The sequence below is a fragment of the Nelumbo lutea genome, chromosome 2, assembly GCF_056320005.1.
Source record: "Nelumbo lutea isolate HS-2025 chromosome 2, American lotus-T2T, whole genome shotgun sequence".
NCBI classification, from domain to species: Eukaryota; Viridiplantae; Streptophyta; class Magnoliopsida; order Proteales; family Nelumbonaceae; genus Nelumbo; species Nelumbo lutea.
Genome location: NC_142685.1, coordinates 25,566,392 through 25,589,768, shown reverse-complemented (window position 1 = coordinate 25,589,768; position 23,377 = coordinate 25,566,392). Strand labels below are relative to the sequence as shown.

The window sequence follows — 23,377 nt, the reverse complement described above, 5'->3', positions numbered from 1 at the left end:
TTTTTTTTTCTAATTTTTCATTCTTTCCTAATCTTAATACTTGAAATGACAACTCTAGCTTTTTGAGGATGACCTCAAATTTGAAGCTGAAGTTGAACATCTGATTCCAGATTTTTGATGCTTCAACCAAATTGCCAACCTTGCAAAACCCATTAATGAGGTGCTTATAAGTTTCTCTAGACGGCTTGATCCTGGGCTTCAACTTCAAAACAATAAACTTAGCTTCCACGACAAGCTTTGAACCACAGAGAGTCTCGATCACCTTGTTGAGAGTCTCCAAACTGTAATGGAACTCATGGGCGTTCATTAAATGAAATAATTCCACGCATTTCTTCAGTTCCCTGGCTGATGCTAACGCTTTCAAAGCAACTATGAAAGTTTTATTGGTCACAAGTCGTCGGTCGGCGATTTCTTGTATGACTTCCCAAAGAAGATCTATGTTTCTGGACTTTCTCATCACATCGAGCATTTTATTGAATGTAGCCGAAGTGTGCGAGAAATGCGGTTGGGCCTGTGTGAACTGGAAGAACTTGTGGACGGGTTTCCACGAGTAAGGGAACTTATTGCAAACCGGAAGGAAAAAATCGTGAGAGAGATCAAAGTCGCAGTTTCTTAGGTGAGGATGAAGCTTTGGTTCGTCTGAATTTTGTTGTTGATAAAGAACCGTGCAGACTCGGAGGAGTTGATAAGAGTTGACAGGTGAGCTGGGTTTAGAGAGTTGAGAAAGGTCTGAATCGGTTACGAAGGTTCGACGATGGAGGTGATATTGAAAAATGCAGATAGTTCTGTTGATCGATAGTCTTCTAGCCATTTTGAATAAGGTTTCAGGAACGAGTGTAAATGTAGCAACTGATAATCTGCTGGTGTTGCACAGAAAATTGAGAAAGGTTGGCGAAATAATTCAAAAAAATCGAATAAAAAAGTACCTCTCGCATGCAAAGCGAGCGCTCTACCATTTTAGCTACATCCCCATCGTGTCAAGTATTTCCCTATATAATTAAAATGAAAGCACGACCATACGAAAATACTGTCACAGGTATGCTGGTCTATTTGGAAATGTTTTGCCTCTTTCGGCGTAGCATTGTCAAGTAGTAGGAAAGATAGGCGGAACTTGCTAGATAGCTTGAGCCAATAAAGTATAGCCACGTGGAGAGTACTAGGATTCCCTGGAAGGCCAATAGAAAAGGGAAGTGGGGACCACCGAGTCGCGCGGCTTTTCAAAGGAGCGAAGGCGAGACTCTCACTTCGACCGTTCGACGCTCGACAGACCGCGAAGGACGTACCTAAGAGGAGAAAAGCACTCTCTCCTCTGGTCTTATTTTTTCTCTGGTGAAAATTTCCGGCCTTGCCACTGCTACCGCCGGCGAGTTTGAGAGTTTCGTAAGGCTTTCTGGCGGGAGAAACTGTACGCACGAATCTCTTCTTTGGCTTCTTCGTCTCGGGGTACTGTTTTTGGTTTTTCTCTTGTCCTCTGTTTTTGTTATGAGCCTCCAGTGAGAAACACAGAGGTTTTGCTTCTCCTTTCTTAGCGATAGACACGGAGAGGCTTGGCATCCGAGGCTCCGGTAGGGTTTCGATTCTTCTTCTATCATATATATTTATTTCTGTTATGTGTTTGTGTTTTGTGGTTTTGTTGGTTTTGTTTTCTCGACTATTAGATCCGGAATCGAGCTACTAAGTGCATGGGTGTTTCTAATGGCGTTTCTTTCGTCGAAATATATTGCATTATGGTTTTGTCGATGTAGAACGTAGGTTCTCCGTTAGTTTCTTTTTGTTTCTCGAGATTTATAGAACTGTCCATCTGTCTTCTTATTTATTTGTTCCGTTCTCGGATTTGTTAGTCTTATAAGACCATTCTCGGATTTGTTCCGGGCACTTTACTGCAGACTGATTGATTAGTTTAAGAAAACAAATCCTTGATGTTCTGTTCCTGTTTATGGAGCTTTCGTCCTGTTTTTCATGGACGAACAGCCTTTTCAAATTCCTTCTTATGTGCATGAAGTACTTGAGTGAGCGATTTATCATCGTTTCTTTGATCTCTCTCTCTCTCTCTCTCTCTCTCTCCATATTTACTAACTTCATCGGTTTTTTATGTTCTTCTTTAAAGTTCGTTGTATACATGCCGTGAGTCTTTCTGAAGGTTCTTTTGATTCTTCATGGAGCTTGAAAGGCTACTAAATTCTTCTTTGAGGTGCTTTTTTTATCCTTTTTTAGACGTCAAGAGAGTTTTCTCTCCCTAATTTCTCCTTTTTGTTCTAGTTTGTTTTTTATTGATACAGATTCTATACTCATGATTCTCAAGGACTATGGGTCTATGACTTCTTCTAGTTTTCAACGATTCAGGAGACACCTCTGTGGATTTTTTATTCTATCTGTTCTCTAAGGCGCCTTATCTGATATTCTTATTTATTTGTTCCGTTCTCGGATTTGTTAGTCTTATAAGACCATTCTCGGATTTGTTCCGGGCACTTTACTGCAGACTGATTGATTAGTTTAAGAAAACAAATCCTTGATGTTCTGTTCCTGTTTATGGAGCTTTCGTCCTGTTTTTCATGGACGAACAGCCTTTTCAAATTCCTTCTTATGTGCATGAAGTACTTGAGTGAGCGATTTATCATCGTTTCTTTGATCTCTCTCTCTCTCTCTCTCTCTCTCTCTCTCTCTCTCCATATTTACTAACTTCATCGGTTTTTTATGTTCTTCTTTAAAGTTCGTTGTATACATGCCGTGAGTCTTTCTGAAGGTTCTTTTGATTCTTCATGGAGCTTGAAAGGCTACTAAATTCTTCTTTGAGGTGCTTTTTTTATCCTTTTTTAGACGTCAAGAGAGTTTTCTCTCCCTAATTTCTCCTTTTTGTTCTAGTTTGTTTTTTATTGATACAGATTCTATACTCATGATTCTCAAGGACTATGGGTCTATGACTTCTAGTTTTCAACGATTCAGGAGACACCTCTGTGGATTTTTTATTCTATCTGTTCTCTAAGGCGCCTTATCTGATATTCTTATTTTTTTCTTCATCGATGGATAACATCAAATTTCCATTCAGAGGGATTATTGAAGATGTAAAAGGAAGGACACCATGCTATAAGCAAGATTGGATTAGTGGACTTCGTTCAGGCGTCAGGTAGTTTTTTGTTTGATTGAAACCGAGTAGTAATGTAATTCTTATCACAGGCAGAGGGGCTTTACAACTTAAATTAAAAATGTTGTTCTTTTGTGTCAGGATATTGGCTCCAATTACCTATATTTTCTTCGCTACGGCTCTTCCAGTTATTGCCTTTGGGGAGCAATTGAGTAGAGAAACAGGTTGGCTTCTGCTTATATTTCCTTTTCTTCATAGGATGTCATCATTATTATCATCCAAGACTTGTCCCATCTATCTGGGATCGGCTACATGAATCCTGTTTAACCGTTCCGTTCTATTCAGTGCCATATCCTTTATTTTTCTTCTTCTTCATGGAATGTGTGATCTGAATAAACTATTTCAAGTTTAGCTCTGAACTAACAAGTCATTGCTGTTCTTTTTTTTTTTTTTTTTTTTTTGAGTTTTTAAATTGCATTTGATTGTATGTTTTTTTGTCTTTAGATGGAAGCTTGACCACGGTAGAAACTTTAGCTTCTACTGCTATTTGTGGTATCTTACACTCAATATTTGGTGGACAGTTCTTATTGATAACTTGGAGTTGCAGAGCCCACTGTTATAATGTAGACTTATTTATACAATTTTACCAAAAGCAACTTCTTCATAATTCCACGTTTGAGATTCCTTGATTTTTATCTAACATATTAAATTTACTAACATAATCTCTCTTTGCAGGGTTTGCATCCGGACAGCACTTATGTTGTTTCTTCTAGCCATATTCAATGCTTGCACTGTTATCACTAGATTTACGAGGATTGCAGGGGAGCTTTTTGGCATGTTAATTGCTGTTCTTTTCATCCAAGAGGCTATCAAGGTATCTATTCAATCTATAATAAAAGAAACTAAGAGTTTAGCACATCTGCAGAATAAAAATTGATGCTGACAGCCTGACACTCTATAATGCTTGATTCACAGGGAGCGGTGAGTGAATTCAAGATACCCAAAGCTGAAGACCCAAAGGAAGAAAAGTACCAGTTCCAGTGGCTTTATGCAAGGTCATGGCGATATGGCACAGGTTTGTGAAGTGATTTGTGAGAGACTTTTAATAGCACAAGGAAAGATGATATTCTCTTTTTTCTACTCAATGTGACATGCATGCCAACCTGAATTTCTCCCACTGAATTTAGGGTGGCTTAGAAGTTTCATTGCGGACTATGGTGTTCCTTTGATGGTATTGGTTTGGACGACATTATCATTCAGTGTACCAAGCAAAGTTCCTTCTGGTGTTCCTAGGAGGCTTTTTAGTCCTCTTCCTTGGGATTTCAGACTCATTATACCATTGGACAGTAATCAAGGTAAAAACATTCTGGCAAAATAATATTTCTTTCTGTTTATTTCTCAGTGGCCCTTTGCTTGTTTCAATTCCATATAAATTAGAACCTAATCACAATACTGCATCTGTATTAAGCAGTCTTTTTCTGAAGGCCATGTGTTCCTTTTCTTTGAACCTATATTTTAGAGAATTGTAACTTTGCAATATGTTATAATGACATAATTGAGAGGGATATATTCTCAAATTATGAATGACAAGATAGAGTTCCACTATGTATGGCTTAAATGAAACTTAACATTTTGTTTAGGTGGCTTTGCAGGAAAAAAGCTGGAAAACCACAGTGCATATCTAGTTATTATCATTGCTCATAAAAATGGTCAGACTAAATGACCAGCTTATTTACCTAAATTTCAGGATATGTGGAGGGTTCCTGTGGTATACATATTTGCTGCGTTTATTCCAGCTGTGATGATAGCAGGCCTTTATTTTTTTGACCATCCCTAAATTTCAGGGATATAATACGACTCGCCACAATTGATAATTTCTTTGAGAAATTCGATTCTTCATTTTTAACATCAAAGTCAATTCCTTCGAGTCACTTTCCAAGAGTCCATGACAATAGAATGGGTCTTTCTGGTTTTTGCTAATTTTATATCCTCCAAGCTTCCGAACCGAATGCCTTTAATGGTGATGACTGATGATGCCTCACATTGTTCTATCCTGGCAGCCAAAAAGTATAGAGGAAGATGCTCCTATTAAGTAACAACCAACCCATCTCCCTTAAAAGATATAAACCTCCATCAGTATTCACTTCAACGGAACCCCCGAGTCTGGAGGTCTGAGTCTTTTTTCCAAGTGCTCCTCAGTCCTTGATTCCTCTAGTGCTTTTATAGTTTGCTGGTGGGGCTTCTTCCCTTCGTCGTGGTGATAAATATCATCAGCCAACCTCTTTTATAATGGTTCTCGTTGCATTTCTCCTCCTCTCTCTAGTAGCCATCTTCTCACCATATCTCACAAATATGTCAGCGAGATCAACCAATCCTACCTCCCTCAATCTCTTCCCCACCTCTTCAAAGAAAACTATACCTTCCTCGTTTGAGAAACAATACAAAAACTTATTATAGTCAAACCTGGGCACATCAACTGCACCACCCATCATCCTCTCCACATATTTGGCCGCTTCCAAGGTCTTTCCCGCTTTGACCAGCCCTCCCACAAAAATGGTCTCAAAATTCACAACGGGGTCTGGTCCCTTTCTCCCTCTCTTCCCCAAGTGTCCTTGCAATAGCATTATGTAAGTGTGCATGATAGGCTCACACCCTCTCTTTATCATCTCTCTGAACACTTGAGTTGCTTCTCTCGCCATTTTTAACCTCAACAATCCTTTAATCAGCCCATGATAGACGCTTATATCTGGATTCTCAATCTCTTCCACAATCTTATAAGCTTCCCTAATCCTTCTTTTTGTTAACAGTCCGTAGACCAGAGCTGCAAGCGTCGGATTATCGGCACGAATTCCTCTCTGCTGCATTTCTTCAAACACCAGGTAAGCCTGGGTGAGCTTGCTTCTTTTGCACATCCAAGTAATCACAAGCCTGTAAGTGGATAGACCCAAATCATCAATCCGCCCACTTCTCATTGACAGAAAAAGCTTCATTGCTTCGTCAAATTGGTTGTTTTTGAGAAGAGTCTCCATCATCTTCTCAATTGCATCAATATCTGCTTCGAGCCCCTCCTCCAACATCTGATTCCAGATTTTTGATGCCTCAACCAAATTGCCAACCTTGCAAAACCCATTAATGAGGTGCTTATAAGTTTCTCTAGACGGCTTGATCCAGGGCTTCAACTTCAAAACAATAAACTTAGCTTCCACGACAAGCTTTGAACCACAGAGAGTCTCGATCACCTTGTTGAGAGTCTCCAAACTGTAATGGAACTCATGGGCGTTCATTAAATGAAATAATTCCACGCATTTCTTCAGTTCCCTGGCTGATGCTAACGCTTTCAAAGCAACTATGAAAGTTTTATTGGTCACAAGTCGTCGGTCGGCGATTTCTTGTAAGACTTCCCAAAGAAGATCTATGTTTCTGGACTTTCCCATCACATCGAGTATTTTATTGAATGTAACCGAAGTGTGCGAGAAATGCGGTTGGGCCTGTGTGAACTGGAAGAACTTGTGGACGGGTTTCCACGAGTAAGGGAACTTGTTGCAAACCTGAAGGAAAAATTCGTGAGAGAGATCAAAGTCGCAGTTTCTTAGGTGAGAATGAAGCTTTGGTTCGTCTGAATTTTGCTGTTGATAAAGAACCGTGCAGACTCGGAGGAGTTGATAAGGGTTGACAGGTGAGCTGGGTTTAGAGAGTTGAGAAAGGTCTGAATCGGTTACGAAGGTTCGACAGTGGAGGTGATATTGGAAAATGCAGATAGTTCTGTTGATCGATAGTCTTCTAGCCATTTTGAATCAGGTTTCAGGAACGAGTGTAAATGTAGCAACTGATAAACTGTTGGTGTTGCACAGAAAATTGAGAAAGGTTGGGGAAATAATTCAAAAAAATCGAATAAAAAACTGGAGATGCAGGGGATCGAACCCTGTACCTCTCGCATGCAAAACCAACAAAACCACAAAACACAAACACATTACAGAAATAAATATATATATATATGATAGAAGAAGAATCGAAACCCTACTGGAGCCTCGGATGCCAAGCCTCTCCGTGTCTATCGCTAAGAAAGGAGAAGCAAAATCTCTGTGTTTCTCACCGGAGGCTCATGGCAAGAACAGAGGACAAGAGAAAAACCAAAAATAGTACCCCGAGACGAAGAAGCCAAAGAAGAGATTCGTGCGTACAGTTTCTCCCGCCAGAAAGCCTTACGAAACTCTCAAACTCGCCGGCGGTAGCAGTGGCAAGGCCGGAAAATTTCACCAGAGAAAAAATAAGACCAGAAGAGAGAGTGTTTTTCTCCTCTTAGGTACGTCCTTCGCAGTCTGTCGAGCGTCGAACGGTCGAAGTGAGAGTCTCGCCTTCGCTCCTTTGAAAAGCCGCGCGACTCGGTGGCCCCCACTTCCCTTTTCTATTGGCCTTCCAAGGAATCCTTGTATTCTCCACGTGGCTATACTTTATTGGCTCCAGGTGCGGGCCAGGCCGGCCCGTCGGGCTACCCAATAACTCTTTAATAGGTCTAGTCATATTATAATATTTATATAAAATATATAATATAACATAAATAACATATATGTACTTTGTTTACAAAATACATATATTTAAATATATACAAGCCGGTCGGGCTCGGGCCAGGCTTAAAGTATTAGGCCCATGCCCGGCCCTGAAAATTTCAGGCCTAATGAGGTCCCAAACCAACCTAGGTCCACGTCTAGAATTTTTGGGTTGGGGTCATTTCCCTAATGATTTTTTCTCGTGAGAACGGAGATTGGAAATTTTTCATCTCCGTTAGCAGGGATGAGGAGAGCACTCTCCGACCCATGGGGACCCCGATCCCTATCCGTGGGATCCCCACTAATATATGTATATGTATGCATACATTATATATGTATATATGTACACATACATCTATATATTAATATTTTTAAAAATATTGTTGAATATATTTGAATCATTTCTAGTGGGATTGTAAATTTTAATTATTTTATTTTTATTTTTTTAAATAAAATAAAAAACAAAAACAAAATGGTTAACATTTTAAAAAATCATAGAGAATGGGGATAATCATGGGGATGGGGAGAGGCCCGCCCTGCCCCGTTGCCATTCCTACCCCTAATCTCATGGATAGAGTGTAGGTAGCATCAACCCACCAATCATTGCTTCTATCAAAGGTTTAAATTTTCGACATGATATCAGAGCATATTGTATCGGACCGGTGGCCATTGATGTCATTTTAAGGGTTTTTTGAAAAACAAATGTTTTAAAATAAAAAATTAAAATTATTTTATATGCCTTTGCTTCAAAGTATTGATACACCTGATACTCAATTTTTAAATATTGAATATTTGTGATTGAACTGGATGGTCAGGCCAGAAAAATCAGGAACTGCTCACCATTTTACCCCAAAGCCACTTTTTGGCCAAAAGCTGTTGATTTGGTTAACAAACCGTTAACCCGTGTGGTTGAACCGGCAAATCGTCGATCCAAACAATAGTTTTTGGCTGTTTTGTATTTTTAATTTTTTAAGGTCTTTTTAATTTTTTTATCAAAACGGGCTGTCGGACCATTCAACCCAAGAACCAAACTCTAAAACAGTTCCTTATCTAGTCAGGTTTTAAAAACCTTGATTTAAATCAATTAAAAATCTTTAAATATTATTATTTCATGTATAAAAGACAATGAAAATCGATATATATGATGGCACCAATAAGTTGCCATATTTTGAACCTTTCGCATATAGGTAGGTTTGATGAAATCAACATTAACAAACAGCCTAAAAAACTGTATCAACTTTGATAGTTCAATTGTTGAATTGGGGCGGAATCTAGACTTTCCAAATCATCTTTTTTTGTCTTTATCCCATGGGATATTTTCACAACAAAATCTGCCCCAATGCGATTCTAACATGATTAGTCCATATATCTCACCATAAAACTAGGACTCACCATATGGACACAAATATATACTACCTATAAAAGAGCAAATGCCTATTTACTTTTGTGATTTTCATTGGACGTTTTCTATCATTTTTATCAAAAAAATACAATAAACATAGAGAGAACATATATGTCATTTACTCTCACTTCAAATTTTAAAAACTGTCCACTTATAAACGTTCAGAAACAGCCCATAAATTATACATATGTTAAAACATTTTCTGACCTATCCACCCTCACCCATTCGATTACTTTGTGCATAAAACTTTAACCACTTCTATATTTTGGTAAAGAGTTTTGCATTTATGTCCAACCCACACAGCTTGCTTTACAGAGAATCTGCTTGATTGTTCAACAGTCCAAACAAAATTTATTAAAGACTATGACTTGCTGATCAATCTGCCCGACCTTTATTCCTAGATGGATGCATGGAACTATGGCTGCTAGCCCCAAAGGTTAGGTCATCCATCACAATCTCTAAGTACAAATACAGATTTATCCATCCTCAATGTGACAAGTACATGAGAAAAAGATGCACAAAGAAAATTTTGGTAAAGAGTAATCACCATCTACCCATTCATTGAAAGCAGACCCAATATATATATATTTCATTTTATTAACTTGTGTATACGCAAGTAGTTATCTATAAAATATAAATTATTCAAAATTGATGAATTCATACAATCTAAGGAAAAAGGTCCATTATTATTTATTGCTACATGTGTAATACGCAAGTGTAAGCCATGCTTATTGACTGGTCATATGTCATCAATCTTTTTGGATAAGAGAAAAAAGATGGTTTGGAACGAACCAGTGGTCTTTATCAAAATTCACCAGTGGATTTGAATTTTGGTGGATTAAAAATATATCTGAGTTCCTTGTAGAGAGTGTAATGGAGTGCTTCTTGTATCAAATTGCTTTTTGGCCTCCTTGTTTTATGCTTTTTCACTTCCAGAAACAGATATGTTTAAATATGGTTACGGTTTTTCTATTCTTTCCCATTTTAAGGGATTCAGTACATGCCCTTGGATTTATTTTTCCAACTTCAAACATTAGACTATGAACTGCAGTGCTTATTGGGAGCTTCAATAGATGACCTCGTAATTTTTATCTATAACAAAATTCCATAACCTCATATTTTTTATCCACACCCAAGTCCTTTTTATTATTTTTATCTGGACTTTTGCTAGTAAGGGCATGTTTATTTCCTCTTAACTTTTATTTCTTAAGATGAATCTTTTAACTTTAAGAGAAAAATGATTGTTCATTTCCTCTTATCTTTTATCTCTTAAAGTGCAATCATACAATTTTTTGTTTTCCAATGATATATCCAAAAAAGAAAAACAAAGATTCTCATATATGGGATCAAAATGGATATTTTATAATTTTCAAAATTTAGAATTCAGAACAACATTCTCTGCATTCAGAGTTCAGAGGAAAGAAAAGTTCACCAATACCAATATACCTCTTAATGTAATTATTGCACTTTCAAATGTCAGATTTCAGAGCAAACAAACAGGCCCTAAGTCAAGCCAAATCATTTTTCCTTTTTACTAGTAATGACCTGAAAAAATACTATGTCAGGCGTATGTCAAATGGCCTTTAAAACATAGACTCCTTTGTGTTTGTCTACCTTAAACTTGGCAAACAATTTTTTGATAATGTACATTTAGTATCATTGTATAACAATTGATTGATGATATATCTTCTTTTCTTGCCCTCTGCATCACAGTCCCTTTCTTGTGCTCTTGCAACTGTTTCTCTTGGTCAACTATGAAGCCAACCATATGGAACTTAATATTACCCATTTTCTTTCTCATAAGTCATAACTTGCTCCCTATGCATGTGTTTAGTATCAATGCCATTTCTCCCAAGGCATTTCCTCCAAGTCAATGCCATGTATGTGTTTTCTCCTATCTTTTACTCTTTCTTATTTCGTTGAGTGTTTTCCAAGCATTTCCTAACAGTTTCAAGTAACATTCATACATTGGGTTCTGTGCAAGCAACTTCCTGAGGAAATGTCAAAACGATGTTTACTGTAATGAAGAAAACGTTTTGTCCTTTTTTGCCTATATAATTGGCACCAAATAACCAAGGTATGGGATATGTCATAATTGGGTACATATCCATGAGTTGTGCATATCATCACGATATGCCTCTGTATCCGATTGTATCACACTGTATTAGTGGATATGATTTGATGTGCATCGACACAAAAGTGTATCGGTGCCTATTTTGATGAAATTGTGTATTGATTGGTTTTGGGTTGTTTTTGAACTTTAATAAAAATTGAAAACTATAATTATAAAAACTGAAATAAATAATTTAAGATTTAATTTTCTCCAACAATTTAATAGAAACTGAAAATTATAAAAAAAAAAATTATCTACTATGTGTTTTTGCAATTATATATAAAATAAAAAAATTGTATGTTAAAAATGAAAGCATATTTATTTTTTGAAAAAATAAAGTTATTATTTATATAAAAGTACTAAATAAATAAATTTTACTAAAGTTTTAGTAAAAAATGAAATAGAGTGAAAATTATTGTATGATGCGTACATGCTATAGAGTCAAGTCCCTATATTGTTGATTGTAATGTTTCTATTCATATAACCTATTAAAGTGTGTATTTCTCATGCATTTAGACCTTATTCATAGATAATTCAGCTTTAGATTTAGTTTCTTATTGTATTTATGTGATTTGTATGCATTTTTCTAACATATCCAAGCGTTTCATATCGTTCGTTTGTATCCATGTGTTTCAAAAGTACATCCTTATCTGAGCTTTTCCCAATACCTGATACTTTAATCCTTGCAAATAACATTAAAAATGTGCACAAAATCCCGAATATTTTATCAAATTCGAAGGTGCTGTTGCCTAAGAAAACTGCATTAATACCAAACAAGGCCTATGTCCCTGTATATTATTTTACATCACAATAAACCATAGGCAATGATTACCCTTGAATCTGTTATTATATGGTGTCAACGACTGCTCTTTGTAATTTCAGCATCTGTGCTCAGTACAGTTTTAAGAGGTCAAAGTTATGTCCTCCAAGTGACAGTAATACCCTTTGTAATTTCAGCATTTTTTTTCTTGTGGTTTTTTATTCTTTTCGTAGTCTTGGATTTGAGAGATTATAATTTGCATATTCACAGCTTGACTTGTGTATTAATGATAGTTGGTTTGTTAGAGGGCTTCAATAATTTATTTCTATTTATATAGATTCTGAAGGAAATGTGCCCTTATGGGAGGCAATACTGGGGAGGCATGAATCCGTTATCAAACTTCTCGTAGACAATGGTGCCAACCTCATGTCAGGTGATGTGGGCCAATTTGCATGCACTGCTGTTGAGCAAAATAACTTCGACTTGCTCACAGATATTGTGTACCATGGAGGGGACGCCACAATTCCCAGGAGTAATGGAACCACTGCACTTCATGTTGCAGTTTGCGAGGGGAACATTGAAGTAGTCAAGCTCCTCTTGGACCATGGAGCTGAGATCGACAAGCCTGATGCTCAAGGTCGGAGCCCAAGGGATCTAGCAGATCAGCAGAGACATGAAGAAATAAAAGCTCTTTTTGAATCCAGGAAAGAAAATAAGGTTTCTGAGCAGCAGGGTGTGCACTACCTTGGGAGGTTTACAAGTGAGCCAGTACTCAACACTACACATCCAGGAGGAATGGCCATTCCTACAGAGGGGGCGTAGGACTGACAACTTCAACAACTCACTATTTGGAATCATTTCAGCTGCCCAGACAGGTCAGAATGATCTAGTTCCATCTGTTAGCCGTGCTAGTGCCACCAAGAGTTACACTAGTTACCCTGCCAGAGTGACAATTAGTTGCCCAGTGAGGGGCTTAGTTACTGGGAAGCTTGTTCTCCTCCCAGTCTCTTGAAGAATTACTAGCAATATGTGCTAAAAAATTTGGGCTCTCTCCAACCAAAGTCCTAAGCAAAATGGGGCTGAAATTGATGATATACGGATGATCAGAGATGGTGACCATCTTGTCATTGCTAGTGATCATGGAATGGAACAGATTGATCTAATTTATTAAGATCAATAAGATCATTTTTAAAACTCTCTCTCTCTCACATACATACACGCACACACACCTTTTGATCTTAATAAATTAGATAGATTTGATTAAGTTAAAGGCCAATCCATGAACAACTCTAAATAAGAACCTTATCCTAAACTAAAATTGATGCCAAAAACCTAAATTAGCCAATTGAAACCTAACTTCTGCCCAACTTTAAATATAAATCTTAGTTTAACTCAAATTAAGGTAAAAAACCAAAATTTACCAGCCAAAACCTAACATGTATTAAGCCAATGCATGGGCTTAGTTGCTAGTACAAATATAAGTTTAGATTTTTGGCTTTGATGATCCTTGAACTTTGCAAAAAGGTCACTTTTGATCCTAAAGTTTAAAAAAAGAAAACCTTTTTTGCCCTTAAATCATGGTGAAAAAACCATTTTAAGGCAAAATAGATAATGTTAGAGATGTAATTAACGATTCCATTAGATAAATAATAAAATAATAAGGTTAATTGATGTGGCATTACTTAAAATTCCCACCTGTTCACATGTGAGCAAGAATAAAAACAAAATTAATTATTTTTTATTTAATAATTAATTATTAATAAAAAACAATTTCTCTTTCTCTCTCTCTTCTTTCTTCTTCTTATTTCCCCCACCCTCTCTTTAGTCCTAACCACCCCTCTTGTTCTCGCTGTAACCCTCTAATCCCTTATTCCACTGCCCGCCATCCCTGAGTGTCCTCCCACAGCCACATGGTACCCACGTAAGTATAACCTCCTGAGTCCCTGACCCAATCCATACCAACCACGGCGGTGACAGAGGAGGAGGAGGAGGATAATCTTGAGGTAGAGATGGGGCCGCTGGGACTTGACTGGATAATGAATTCCAGGTGCGGGTGGTGGTAAGACTGGACCTGATATCTGACGAACCTAACCTAACGGCTCCATCAGTTATGGGCTACTGTGTGGCTAGAGGTGCAATAATTACTGCTACGGTGCTACCTATAACCTATCTATCAGAATACCATTCATTACCTGGCTGAGGATTTGAGGAACAAGATCAAATTAGGTGTCATGGTGCCTTTTGACGATAACCTAAATAAATTTCCACTGGTAGCTAAGCAAGTTCCTCTACGTCAAAATTATGGAATTCTTTTTCTAAATTCTAACAATGCTTCTGTTTAAGGTAACCTAGCTATGCCTTTACTCTGCTTAATACTATCCTTTACATGTAGGGGCTCACTTTGAGTTCCAGGAGCAGATCTCTCTGATCATTGTTTTGATTCTAATAGGCACTTAGCCAGCAAACTATTTTTACTTGTAAATGTCATTTAACGATTATCAACTAATTAGTGGAAGCAGCTAGGCCATTGAAAAATTGAAATGCTTCTCTCAACGGCAATCCAACTCCTATCGAACCAAATGGAGGATGGTAGTTTTGTCAACTTATGCAGCGACTTCAGTTCTTGTGAAACCTACTTGGATCCTAGACAAAGATGTCCATGGCAGAATAACTGAATTAGTCAAGGGGATAAAGGGGTTAGATACTTATATATTTATTTTATCAAGATTCAATCTGGGTTCTTCTGCAAATAAGTAATCTATCATACAGAATCATGGAAGAGTTGGGGCGACCATTGGTTCGGTCAGTGGCTACGACTAAAGAGAGAATAGGTGAAGAAGAAGAAGAGGGAGGGGGGGGAGGGGGGGCAGGTATTATATTTTATTTTTCCCTTGAAATTAAATTAAGAGCCAAATTATTATTTTTTGTTTTATTGATAATTTATTGTTAATCAATTATTAAATAAAATAATTAATTTTGTTTTCATTCCTACTCACATGTGAATAGGTGGAAATTTTAAGACGCACATGTAATTTTTCAGACTTTTTGACTTAAGCAGTATAGAATAGACTATAGACCAATAGTCTTTATTATTTTATTATTTGCCTAACGGAACAATGTATCTCTAACATCTATTTTTGCCTTAAAATGGCCTTCTAACCATAATTTGAGGGCAAAAATGACATTTTCTTTAAATTTTAGGGTAAAAAATAGACGTTTCACAAAGTTCATTAGTAGTCCAATTCATAATGGATTTTATCTATGGGATTCAGATCTTGAGAATTTAGACTTGAAGTCTGCACGAAAAATACAACATTCCAACCAACAGAAGCATATAATCTTACGTAGATATAAAATATATACTTACTTAATCCTAACCGGATTAGGGTGGATCCATATTCAGATCACGTTAATCAGATCAAATTTGAACAGAAAAGACACTACTTGATAAGCAGTTGAAATTTGAAAATATTTAAGCAGCATTACATTTCAATTAAATGGGAAGAGTTTCTCCATAAAATGAGGCAAAATTTTAGCTATTCAGGGTGAACATTTCTGTTAAATTTTTTAGCACCATCCAAATGAATAAAGTCAAGACCAAGACCGCATTCGGAACGATGCAAACATATAAAGTGTAAAATGGTTCATATAAATTGTAAAGTTTGATTAGTTTTGTATTGACAAATTTACCTTGTTACCAAATAGGCTTATAACTGTAATGGATGAAAACACAATTCCAATAAATTATATAGCATATGCCTTTTTTATCAAAAGCCCACTTGAATACAAATTACTTCTTTTTTATTGATGTACTTTAAGATCTTATTATCAATATAAATATACATTGGAAAATATGTTTTCTATCACTTGCCAATACATAAATGTAAAGTTGCCAAACACAGGCAACTGAGATTTACACTCCATTTGCATCGTTTCCAAACGCAACTAAGAGGAGGTATGCAAGAGAGAACTCTCACATTCTTATATTAAATAATGACTAATAATTAATATAACAAAAGATAATAAAAGACCCATTAATCCATACTTGTATTCAATAAGTACATATGCATCCAAGCCCCTTGACCCGCCCATGTACATTTTTGTCTGTCCTTTTGTTCTTTCTTGCTTTCCCCCCTGGTTTGTTTCCAAATCAATTTTATTTGCACTGGTGCAAAAGTATGGGAATGCAAATACCCACCGTACATTCTGATATCATTTGCTTTCTTTTGTTTGTTTGCATTGCAGATCTAAAGCAAAGTACAACCCAACGCAAAAGTAAACCAGTATTTACATTTTCTAATCTGCATTCCCATACATTTGTACCATTGCAAATGAAATTTCACTATAAAGTATAAACAAAGAGAGCCCAACTTTATTTCTCCTCTATTTAACCAAAAGATCTATAATTAAAGAACCCTTGGGCTACCCCAAAACAATTCTGATGCTCTTTTGCTCCCGCCCTCAGTTTTCATCATTTATAGGTTTTATAGCGAATTGCCCAACAGAAGGTTGTACTTTTCCGATAATTCAACCTTACTGAGAAACATCATCGTTTCATCAGCATCCCCAATTTTCTTGTGCCATCAGCTCATTTCTCGCCTGTTTTGAGTGGCTTGATCCTCAGGGTGAACCTGCCATAACACAAAAAATACCCATCTATTAATTTACGAATCTGTGCCTGAATCCACAAAGTGTCATGCATAATATCGTCGTAACATACACCATTCCCACAAGCACGAAGAGATAACATGTGAACAAATGGTAAGACCTCCATCTAGTACATTAAGATCAGAAGCTAAGAGAATTCTCTTGCCTGGAAGCTTCTCTCCTCGCTGAAGCTCACAGTTCTAAGCTTCAGCTCCCCTCTGCTGGTGGTGAGCTCATCCAGAATCTCTGCGTCGCACATTTCTACTCCACTCTCCTCACACGTAGGATCAGTTTTCATTTCCTATTCACATGTTTCACAGGTCAATTTAGATATTTAAACGCAATAGTCCTGTCACTCTACAAAGAAAACACTTCATTTTTTTGGGTGGTGTGGCAAGGGTATGGGGATAACATTATCAGTTTATGTCCTTTATAGGCTCATCCATAGACGTGATGATTGAACTCACCTTAAATGAGAGGCTGCGACTGCGGCAAGGAGCACCAGCAATTTCCTCATACTCAGCAGCATCCAATTCCCACAAGTGTCTTGGCTGAAACAACTTGGGGAGGACATGCTGTCTTATGCTTATGAGAAGAAAGAAAGGTAAGGGAAACAGTATTCCAGCTATAGGTATCCATGTCACTCCAAAACAGATCAGAAGATATACAAACTGGAAGAGTGTAAACGTAGCAATGTATTTGAAGGGAACTAACTCCACAAATAAAGCGTGATCACCCTCCAGAACCCTGCACAAAAAAAGAAGAAATCATTAAAAGAGTTGTGGAAAGTTATGAATTATATATACTAGATTATCCTAATTACGAAGCTAGTATTTTCTGTTAAAAATAACCCATGTACCAGCACTTGCTAGATAACTGAATTTATCTGCTTGTAAGAAAGATAACTTACTTAAACCGCCGGCCAGGTGTAACAAAAAGAAGAAGAATCCTTTCCCAGAATTGGTTCCCAGGGAGGCTGTCAATGGCCATGTAAGCAAAGTATCCCCAGAGAACTGAGGTAGGTATTGTCCTGATTATGGACATTGCAAATATAGATGCACCCACGAGAGCAGACTGTAAAAGGTTGCTCACTCTCTGCTCATTAACACGGACAGGCAAATATTCATCAATGTGCTTCTCAGGATCAAATTTTCTTTTCATGTCTCCACCCTCATTTTCACCACTCATCACTGCCTCCTTCAATCCCTTGAGCTCTTTTGTAACCACGGTCTACATGGCAAAGCACATTCTTACAATTAAAGAAGAATTAAAAGGGGAAAGGAAACAATTGTGCATACCTTTATGTCGGAATAATAGGGTGAACAAAATCTTAATAAACATAGTTTAAGGTCTTTTTCTTGGTGGCATTGCTTGGTGCAGTGGTAAAACCTGGTTGGCAAGCATAGAATGTAGTTGGGTAATGGCCCTTTTTGATGTCTCCCCCTCCCCTTGCATTTATCTTGCAAGGTCCGGGAACAGGAGAGCATACTATATCTTGCAAGGTCTAGTGCAAGCCAAGGACTAGGAGAGATGACAGTGCCAGAGTAAGCAATTTGTGTATGAATAGAAAACCTAGAATACTTACTTTTGGAGCTGCATCCATTTCTATAAACACTGCCTGCATCTTGCCATAGATTTCTGAGTTGCTAGCTTGTTGCTTGATGCATTCTTTAGCACTCTCTACCATCTTCTTTCGAAGCAACTGCAGCTTGCAGTTCAGATTGTAAGTATTTAAAGCAACTGTACTTGTATGAATATACAGCAGAAATTTTGTTTTCAGATCCTTCAACAGACCTGCCTCTTAAGAACAGCAAGGCTCTTAGTGTGCATAGGGGATTGTGGGAGGACCCCATTTGAAGGAGGTAATCCAATCAATCCACACAATAAAACCTGAAACCGTAATTTTAAAGCAGCACATAAGCTATGAAGAAAAATAGGACCTAGAGGAAATACATATAAACAAGCATAATTAGAAAGAAATAATACCATGACCCCCAGCAAAAAGATGTCATAATGGTAAGCAGATGGGTTCTTGAGATTGAAATCCTTTTGCTGTGCCATCTGGGAAGCAACGCTATGGTCAAAAAAATAAAGGCCTGCTACCATCACAGCTGGAATAAACGCAGCAAATATGTATACCACAGGGACCCTCCACATATCCTGAAATTTAGGTAAATAAGCTGGTCATTTAGTCTGACCATTTTTATGAGCAATGATAATAACTAGATATGCACTGTGCTTTTCCAGCTTTTTTCCTACAAAGCCACCTAAACAAAATGTTAAGTTTCATTTAAGCCATACATAGTGCAACTCTATCTTGTCGTTCATAAATTGAGAATATATCCCTCTCAATTATGTCATTATAACATATTGCAAAGTTACAATTCTCTAAAATATAGATTCAAAGAAAAGGAGCACATGGCCTTCAGAAAAGACTGCTTAATATAGATGCAGTATTGTGATTAGGTTCTAATTTCTTATATGGAATTGAAACAAGCAAAGGACCACTGAGAAATAAACAGAAACAAATATTATTTTGCCAGAATGTTTTTACCTTGATTACTGTCCAATGGTATAATGAGTCTGAATCCCAAGGAAGAGGACTAAAAAGCCTCCTAGGAACTCCAGAAGGAACTTTGCTTGGTACACTGAATGATAATGCCGTCCAAACCAATACCATCAAAGGAACACCATAGTCCGCAATGAAACTTCTAAGCCACCCTAAATTCAGTGGGAGAAATTCAGTTTGGCATGCATGTCACTTTGAGTAGAAAAAAGAGCATATCATCTTTCCTTTTGCTATTAAAAGTCTCTCACAAATCACTTCACAAACCTGTGCCATATCGCCATGACCTTGCCCTCCTGCTTTTTAAAGCTGTATAGAGTAAACCAAAGGAGAATATGAGCCCCAGTAATCCATTTGCATAAAGCCACTGGAACTGGTACTTTTCTTCCTTTGGGTCTTCAGCTTTGGGTATCTTGAATTCACTCACCACTCCCTGTGAATCAAGCATTATAGAGTGTCAGGCTGTCAGCATCAATTTTTATTCTGCAGATGTGCTAAACTCTTAGTTTCCTTTGTTATAGATTGAACAGACACCTTGATAGCCTCTTGGATGAAAAGAACAGCAATTAACATGCCAAAAAGCTCCCCTGCAATCCTCGTAAATCTAGTGATAACAGTGCAAGCATTGAATATGGCTAGAAGAAACAACATAAGTGCTGTCCAGATGCAAACCCTGCAAAGAGAGATTATGTTAGTAAATTTAATATGTTAGATAAAAATCAAGGAATCTCAAATGTAGAATTATGAAGAAGTTGCTTCATGTTACCATCCTGCCCAAGCCAAGTACAGTTCTTTTCCCAAATCTTCCCTTCCTTTGGTAAAATTGTACAAATAAGTGTACATTATAACAGTGGGCTCTGCAACTCCAAGTATCAATAAGGGCTGTCCACCAAATATTGAGTGTATGATACCACAAATAGCAGTAGAAGCTAAAGTTTCTACCGTGGTCAAGCTTCCATCTAAAGACAAGAAACATACAATCAAATGCAATTTAAAAATTCAAAAAAATAAAAACAGCAATGACTTGTTAGTTCAGAGCTAAACTTGAAATAGTTTATTCAGATCACACATTCCATGAAGAAGAACGGAACGGTTAAACAGGATTCATGTAAACGATCCCAGATAGATGGGACAAGTCTTAGATGATAATAATGATGACATTCTATGAAGAAAAGGAAATATAAGCAGAAGCCAACCTGTTTCTCTACTCAATTGCTCCCCAAAAGCAATAACTGGAAGAGCCGAAGCGAAGAAAATATAGGCAATTGGAGCCAATATCCTGACACAAAAGAACAACATTTTGAATTTAAGTTGTAAAGCCTCTCTGCCTGTGATAGAATTACATTACTACTCGGTTTCAATCAAACAAAAAACTACCTGACGCCTGAACGAAGTCCACTAATCCAATCTTGCTTATAGCACGGTGTCCTTCCTTTTACATCTTTAATAATCCCTCTGAAGGGAAATTTGATGTTATCCATCGCTGAAGAAAAAAAAATAAGAATATCAGATAAGGTGCCTTAGAGAACAGATAGAATAAAAAATCCACAGAGGTGTCTCCTGAATCGTTGAAAACTAGAAGAAGTCATAGACTCATAGTCCTTAAGAATCATGAGTATAAAATCTGTATCAATAAAAAACGAACTAGAAAAATAAAAAAGGAGAAATTAGGGAGAGAAAACTCTCTTGACGTCTAAAAAAGGATTAAAAAAAGCACCCTCAAAGAAGAATTCAGTAGCCTTTCAAGCTCCATGAACAATCAAAAGAACCTTCAGAAAGACTCACAGCATGTATACAACGAACTTTAAAGAAGAACATAAAAAACTGATGAAGTTAGTAAATATGGAGAGAGAGAGAGAGAGAGAACAAAGAAACGATGATAAATCGCTCACTCAAGTGCTTCATGCACATAAGAAGGAACTTGAAAAGGTTGTTCGTCTATGAAAAACAGGACGAAAGCTCCATAAACAGGAACAGAACATCATGGATTTGTTTTCTTAAACTAATCAATCAGTCTGCAGTAAAGTGCCCGGAACAAATCCGAGAATGGTCTTATAAGACCCACAAATCCGAGAACGGAACAAATAAATAAGAAGACAGATGGACAGTTCTATAAATCTCGAGAAACAAGAAGAAACTAACGGAGAACCTACGTTCTACATCGACAAAACCATAATGCAATATATTTCGACGAAAGAAACGCCATTAGAAACACCCACGCACTTAGTAGCTCGATTCCAGATCCATTAGTCGAGAAAACAAAACCAACAAAACCACAAAACACAAACACATTACAGAAATAAATATATATGATAGAAGAAGAATCGAAACCCTACCGGAGCCTCGGATGCCAAGACTCTCCGTGTCTATCGCTAAGAAAGGAGAAGCAAAATCTCTGTATTTCTCACTGGAGGCTCATGACGAGAACAGAGGACAAGAGAAAAACCAAAAATAGTACCCTGAGACGAAGAAGCCAAAGAAGAGATTCGTGCGTACAGCTTCTCCCGCCAGAAAGCCTTACGAAACTCTCAAACTCGCCGGCGGTAGCAGTGGCAAGGCCGGAAAATTTCACCAGAGAAAAAGTAAGACTAGAGAAGAGAGTGTTTTTCTCCTCTTAGGTACGTCCTTCGCAGTCTGTCGAGCGTCGAACGGACGAAGTGAGAGTCTCGCCTTTGCTCCTTTGAAAAGCCGCGCGACTCGGTGGTCCCCACTTCCCTTTTCTATTGATCTTCCGGGGAATCCTCCTAGTCTCCACGTGGCTATACTTTATTGGCTCCGCTATCTAGCAGGTTCCGCCTGTCTTTCCTACTACTTGACAATGCTACACGGAAAGAGGCAAAACATTTTCAAATAGACCAGCATACCCCCGACACCAACAAGGTTTTTTGTTTGGTCGTTCTGTCATTTTAAGTATATATAGGGATATCTTTGTCTTAATGGAGCTTCAGGCGAATAAAAGGTATCTCTCTTCACGTAACCTTGATGATCACGTGTAGGTGTATGCACCGAAATTCGCGTGCATGGACTATCACTACAGAGTACAAACCTCCAAAATCTGCCCATCAAAATGGTACCCGCCAAAATCAGGTTAAGTAGTCATATCGGACGGTTCAGAACAGGCTGTCATTGCTCCGAACCGCGTCTTGTTCTAACGATAGCTATTTGGAAGCCTTTATTTGACTGAACTTGAGTGTGTTTTTTGACTCGTAGAGAACGAGTATCCAGTGTATCACATGACTTGTCCCAACATCGCCACCTCTCGGTTGTAAAGATCTTTGTTTCAAGAAGATGGAAAATTGAAGCTGAACCGTTGGATCTGTTGCCTCGGTTCTCGTCGTAAGATGAAGGGCTAGGGGCTTTAATAGCTACTCTAGTTCTATGGTCCATGCCACAACCTGACAACCTTCAGAGGAGAGAGAGTGTGTGTGGTTAAGCAGTTAGAGGGCCCACACGTTTGCCGAACGCAACAAATAGGAGAGCTCGTGCGCCAGGGAGGATCTATCTGGCCTCGTGGCACGGGCACAGACGTGCACCTGAAACGACGCGAAAATTCTCTGTAACAACGAATTAATTAATCAAGTTTGGTAATTACTAATTAGTATTGCTAAGCGCGCTTGCACAAATAAAATTACTTGTGCAAGAGCACTCAACCGTCTGATCTACTTCTAGATGATAATTAAGTAATACATGGCCACTTGATATGATCAAATGATGATGCACTGCAAGTGCACTTCATACATGCAATAAAACCCCTTAGGAGTCATTAGCATTTGCATTCCAATTTTAGTCTAGTGATTGTCGCCTTGTCGGCACCCACCTCGATGATGCAATGGATTAGGGGGTTGAGACAGGAAAGACAGAGGCTTTTGCTGCTGAGAATGAATCTAGGGTTGATCATTTATAGTTTGGCCACTAATTTGGAGCCCCCTTATGATGAATGGTCTGGATTTGGCCACAAGATTCCTCCATAGGGTGAAAATATAGTAGGTTTTGTGGGGGAAGTGGGCACCGTTTGGCTTTATTTCTGCTATTTGGAAGGATGATGTGGCTTACTATTGCAAGTTAAAATCTTCTGAATTGATCACCATTTGTTCATCAATTCCACGGTTGCAAACAACCCTATATCGAGATTTTGTTCAAATATGAGATGGCCCGATCAGGTACCCGATTTTCATCCCATAATCTATAATGCAAAATTTTTAAATATCCACTTAAAAATGGGATGCAATTAAAGCGAACTTTAATCGAATAATTTTGGCT

At 37.7% G+C, this 23,377-nt stretch overlaps 3 protein-coding genes across 5 annotated transcripts; 1 reads left to right on the top strand and 2 right to left on the bottom strand.

Moving 5' to 3' along the window:
* Positions 1 to 1,247: 1,247 nt before the first annotated feature.
* LOC148869318 (uncharacterized) lies at positions 1,248 to 13,099 on the top strand. Of its 2 annotated transcripts, XM_088969602.1 has the most exons (8): positions 1,248 to 1,565; positions 3,047 to 3,124; positions 3,224 to 3,306; positions 3,587 to 3,705; positions 3,818 to 3,956; positions 4,058 to 4,157; positions 4,270 to 4,437; positions 12,242 to 13,099. In XM_088969602.1, coding segments are annotated over exons 4-8 (894 nt in total). In that variant the 5' UTR covers positions 1,248 to 1,565; positions 3,047 to 3,124; positions 3,224 to 3,306; positions 3,587 to 3,703; the 3' UTR covers positions 12,727 to 13,099. The 2 variants fall into 2 exon arrangements, with proteins under 2 accessions (XP_088825728.1, XP_088825729.1); XM_088969603.1 differs by lacking the exon at positions 3,587 to 3,705.
* LOC148869319 (putative pentatricopeptide repeat-containing protein At1g26500) lies at positions 4,652 to 7,421 on the bottom strand. Of its 2 annotated transcripts, XM_088969601.1 has the most exons (2): positions 7,104 to 7,421; positions 4,652 to 6,630 (listed from the first exon to the last, which is right to left on the bottom strand). In XM_088969601.1, exon 2 carries the CDS (start codon positions 6,514 to 6,516, stop codon positions 5,353 to 5,355), a length of 1,164 nt encoding a protein of 387 aa, XP_088825727.1. In that variant the 5' UTR covers positions 6,517 to 6,630; positions 7,104 to 7,421; the 3' UTR covers positions 4,652 to 5,352. The 2 variants fall into 2 exon arrangements, with proteins under 2 accessions (XP_088825727.1, XP_088825726.1); XM_088969600.1 differs by having other exon boundaries at positions 4,652 to 7,420.
* Positions 13,100 to 15,862: 2,763 nt separating the features above from the next.
* On the bottom strand, positions 15,863 to 21,807 carry LOC148869317 (boron transporter 4-like). The gene is made up of 14 exons (XM_088969599.1): positions 21,454 to 21,807; positions 20,495 to 20,600; positions 20,314 to 20,396; positions 19,884 to 20,076; positions 19,652 to 19,790; positions 19,385 to 19,550; positions 19,106 to 19,272; positions 18,538 to 18,711; positions 18,346 to 18,441; positions 18,137 to 18,253; positions 17,462 to 17,781; positions 17,019 to 17,298; positions 16,718 to 16,852; positions 15,863 to 16,535 (listed from the first exon to the last, which is right to left on the bottom strand). Exons 2-14 carry the CDS (start codon positions 20,596 to 20,598, stop codon positions 16,488 to 16,490), a joined length of 2,022 nt encoding a protein of 673 aa, XP_088825725.1. The 5' UTR covers positions 20,599 to 20,600; positions 21,454 to 21,807; the 3' UTR covers positions 15,863 to 16,487.
* Positions 21,808 to 23,377: the final 1,570 nt, after the last annotated feature.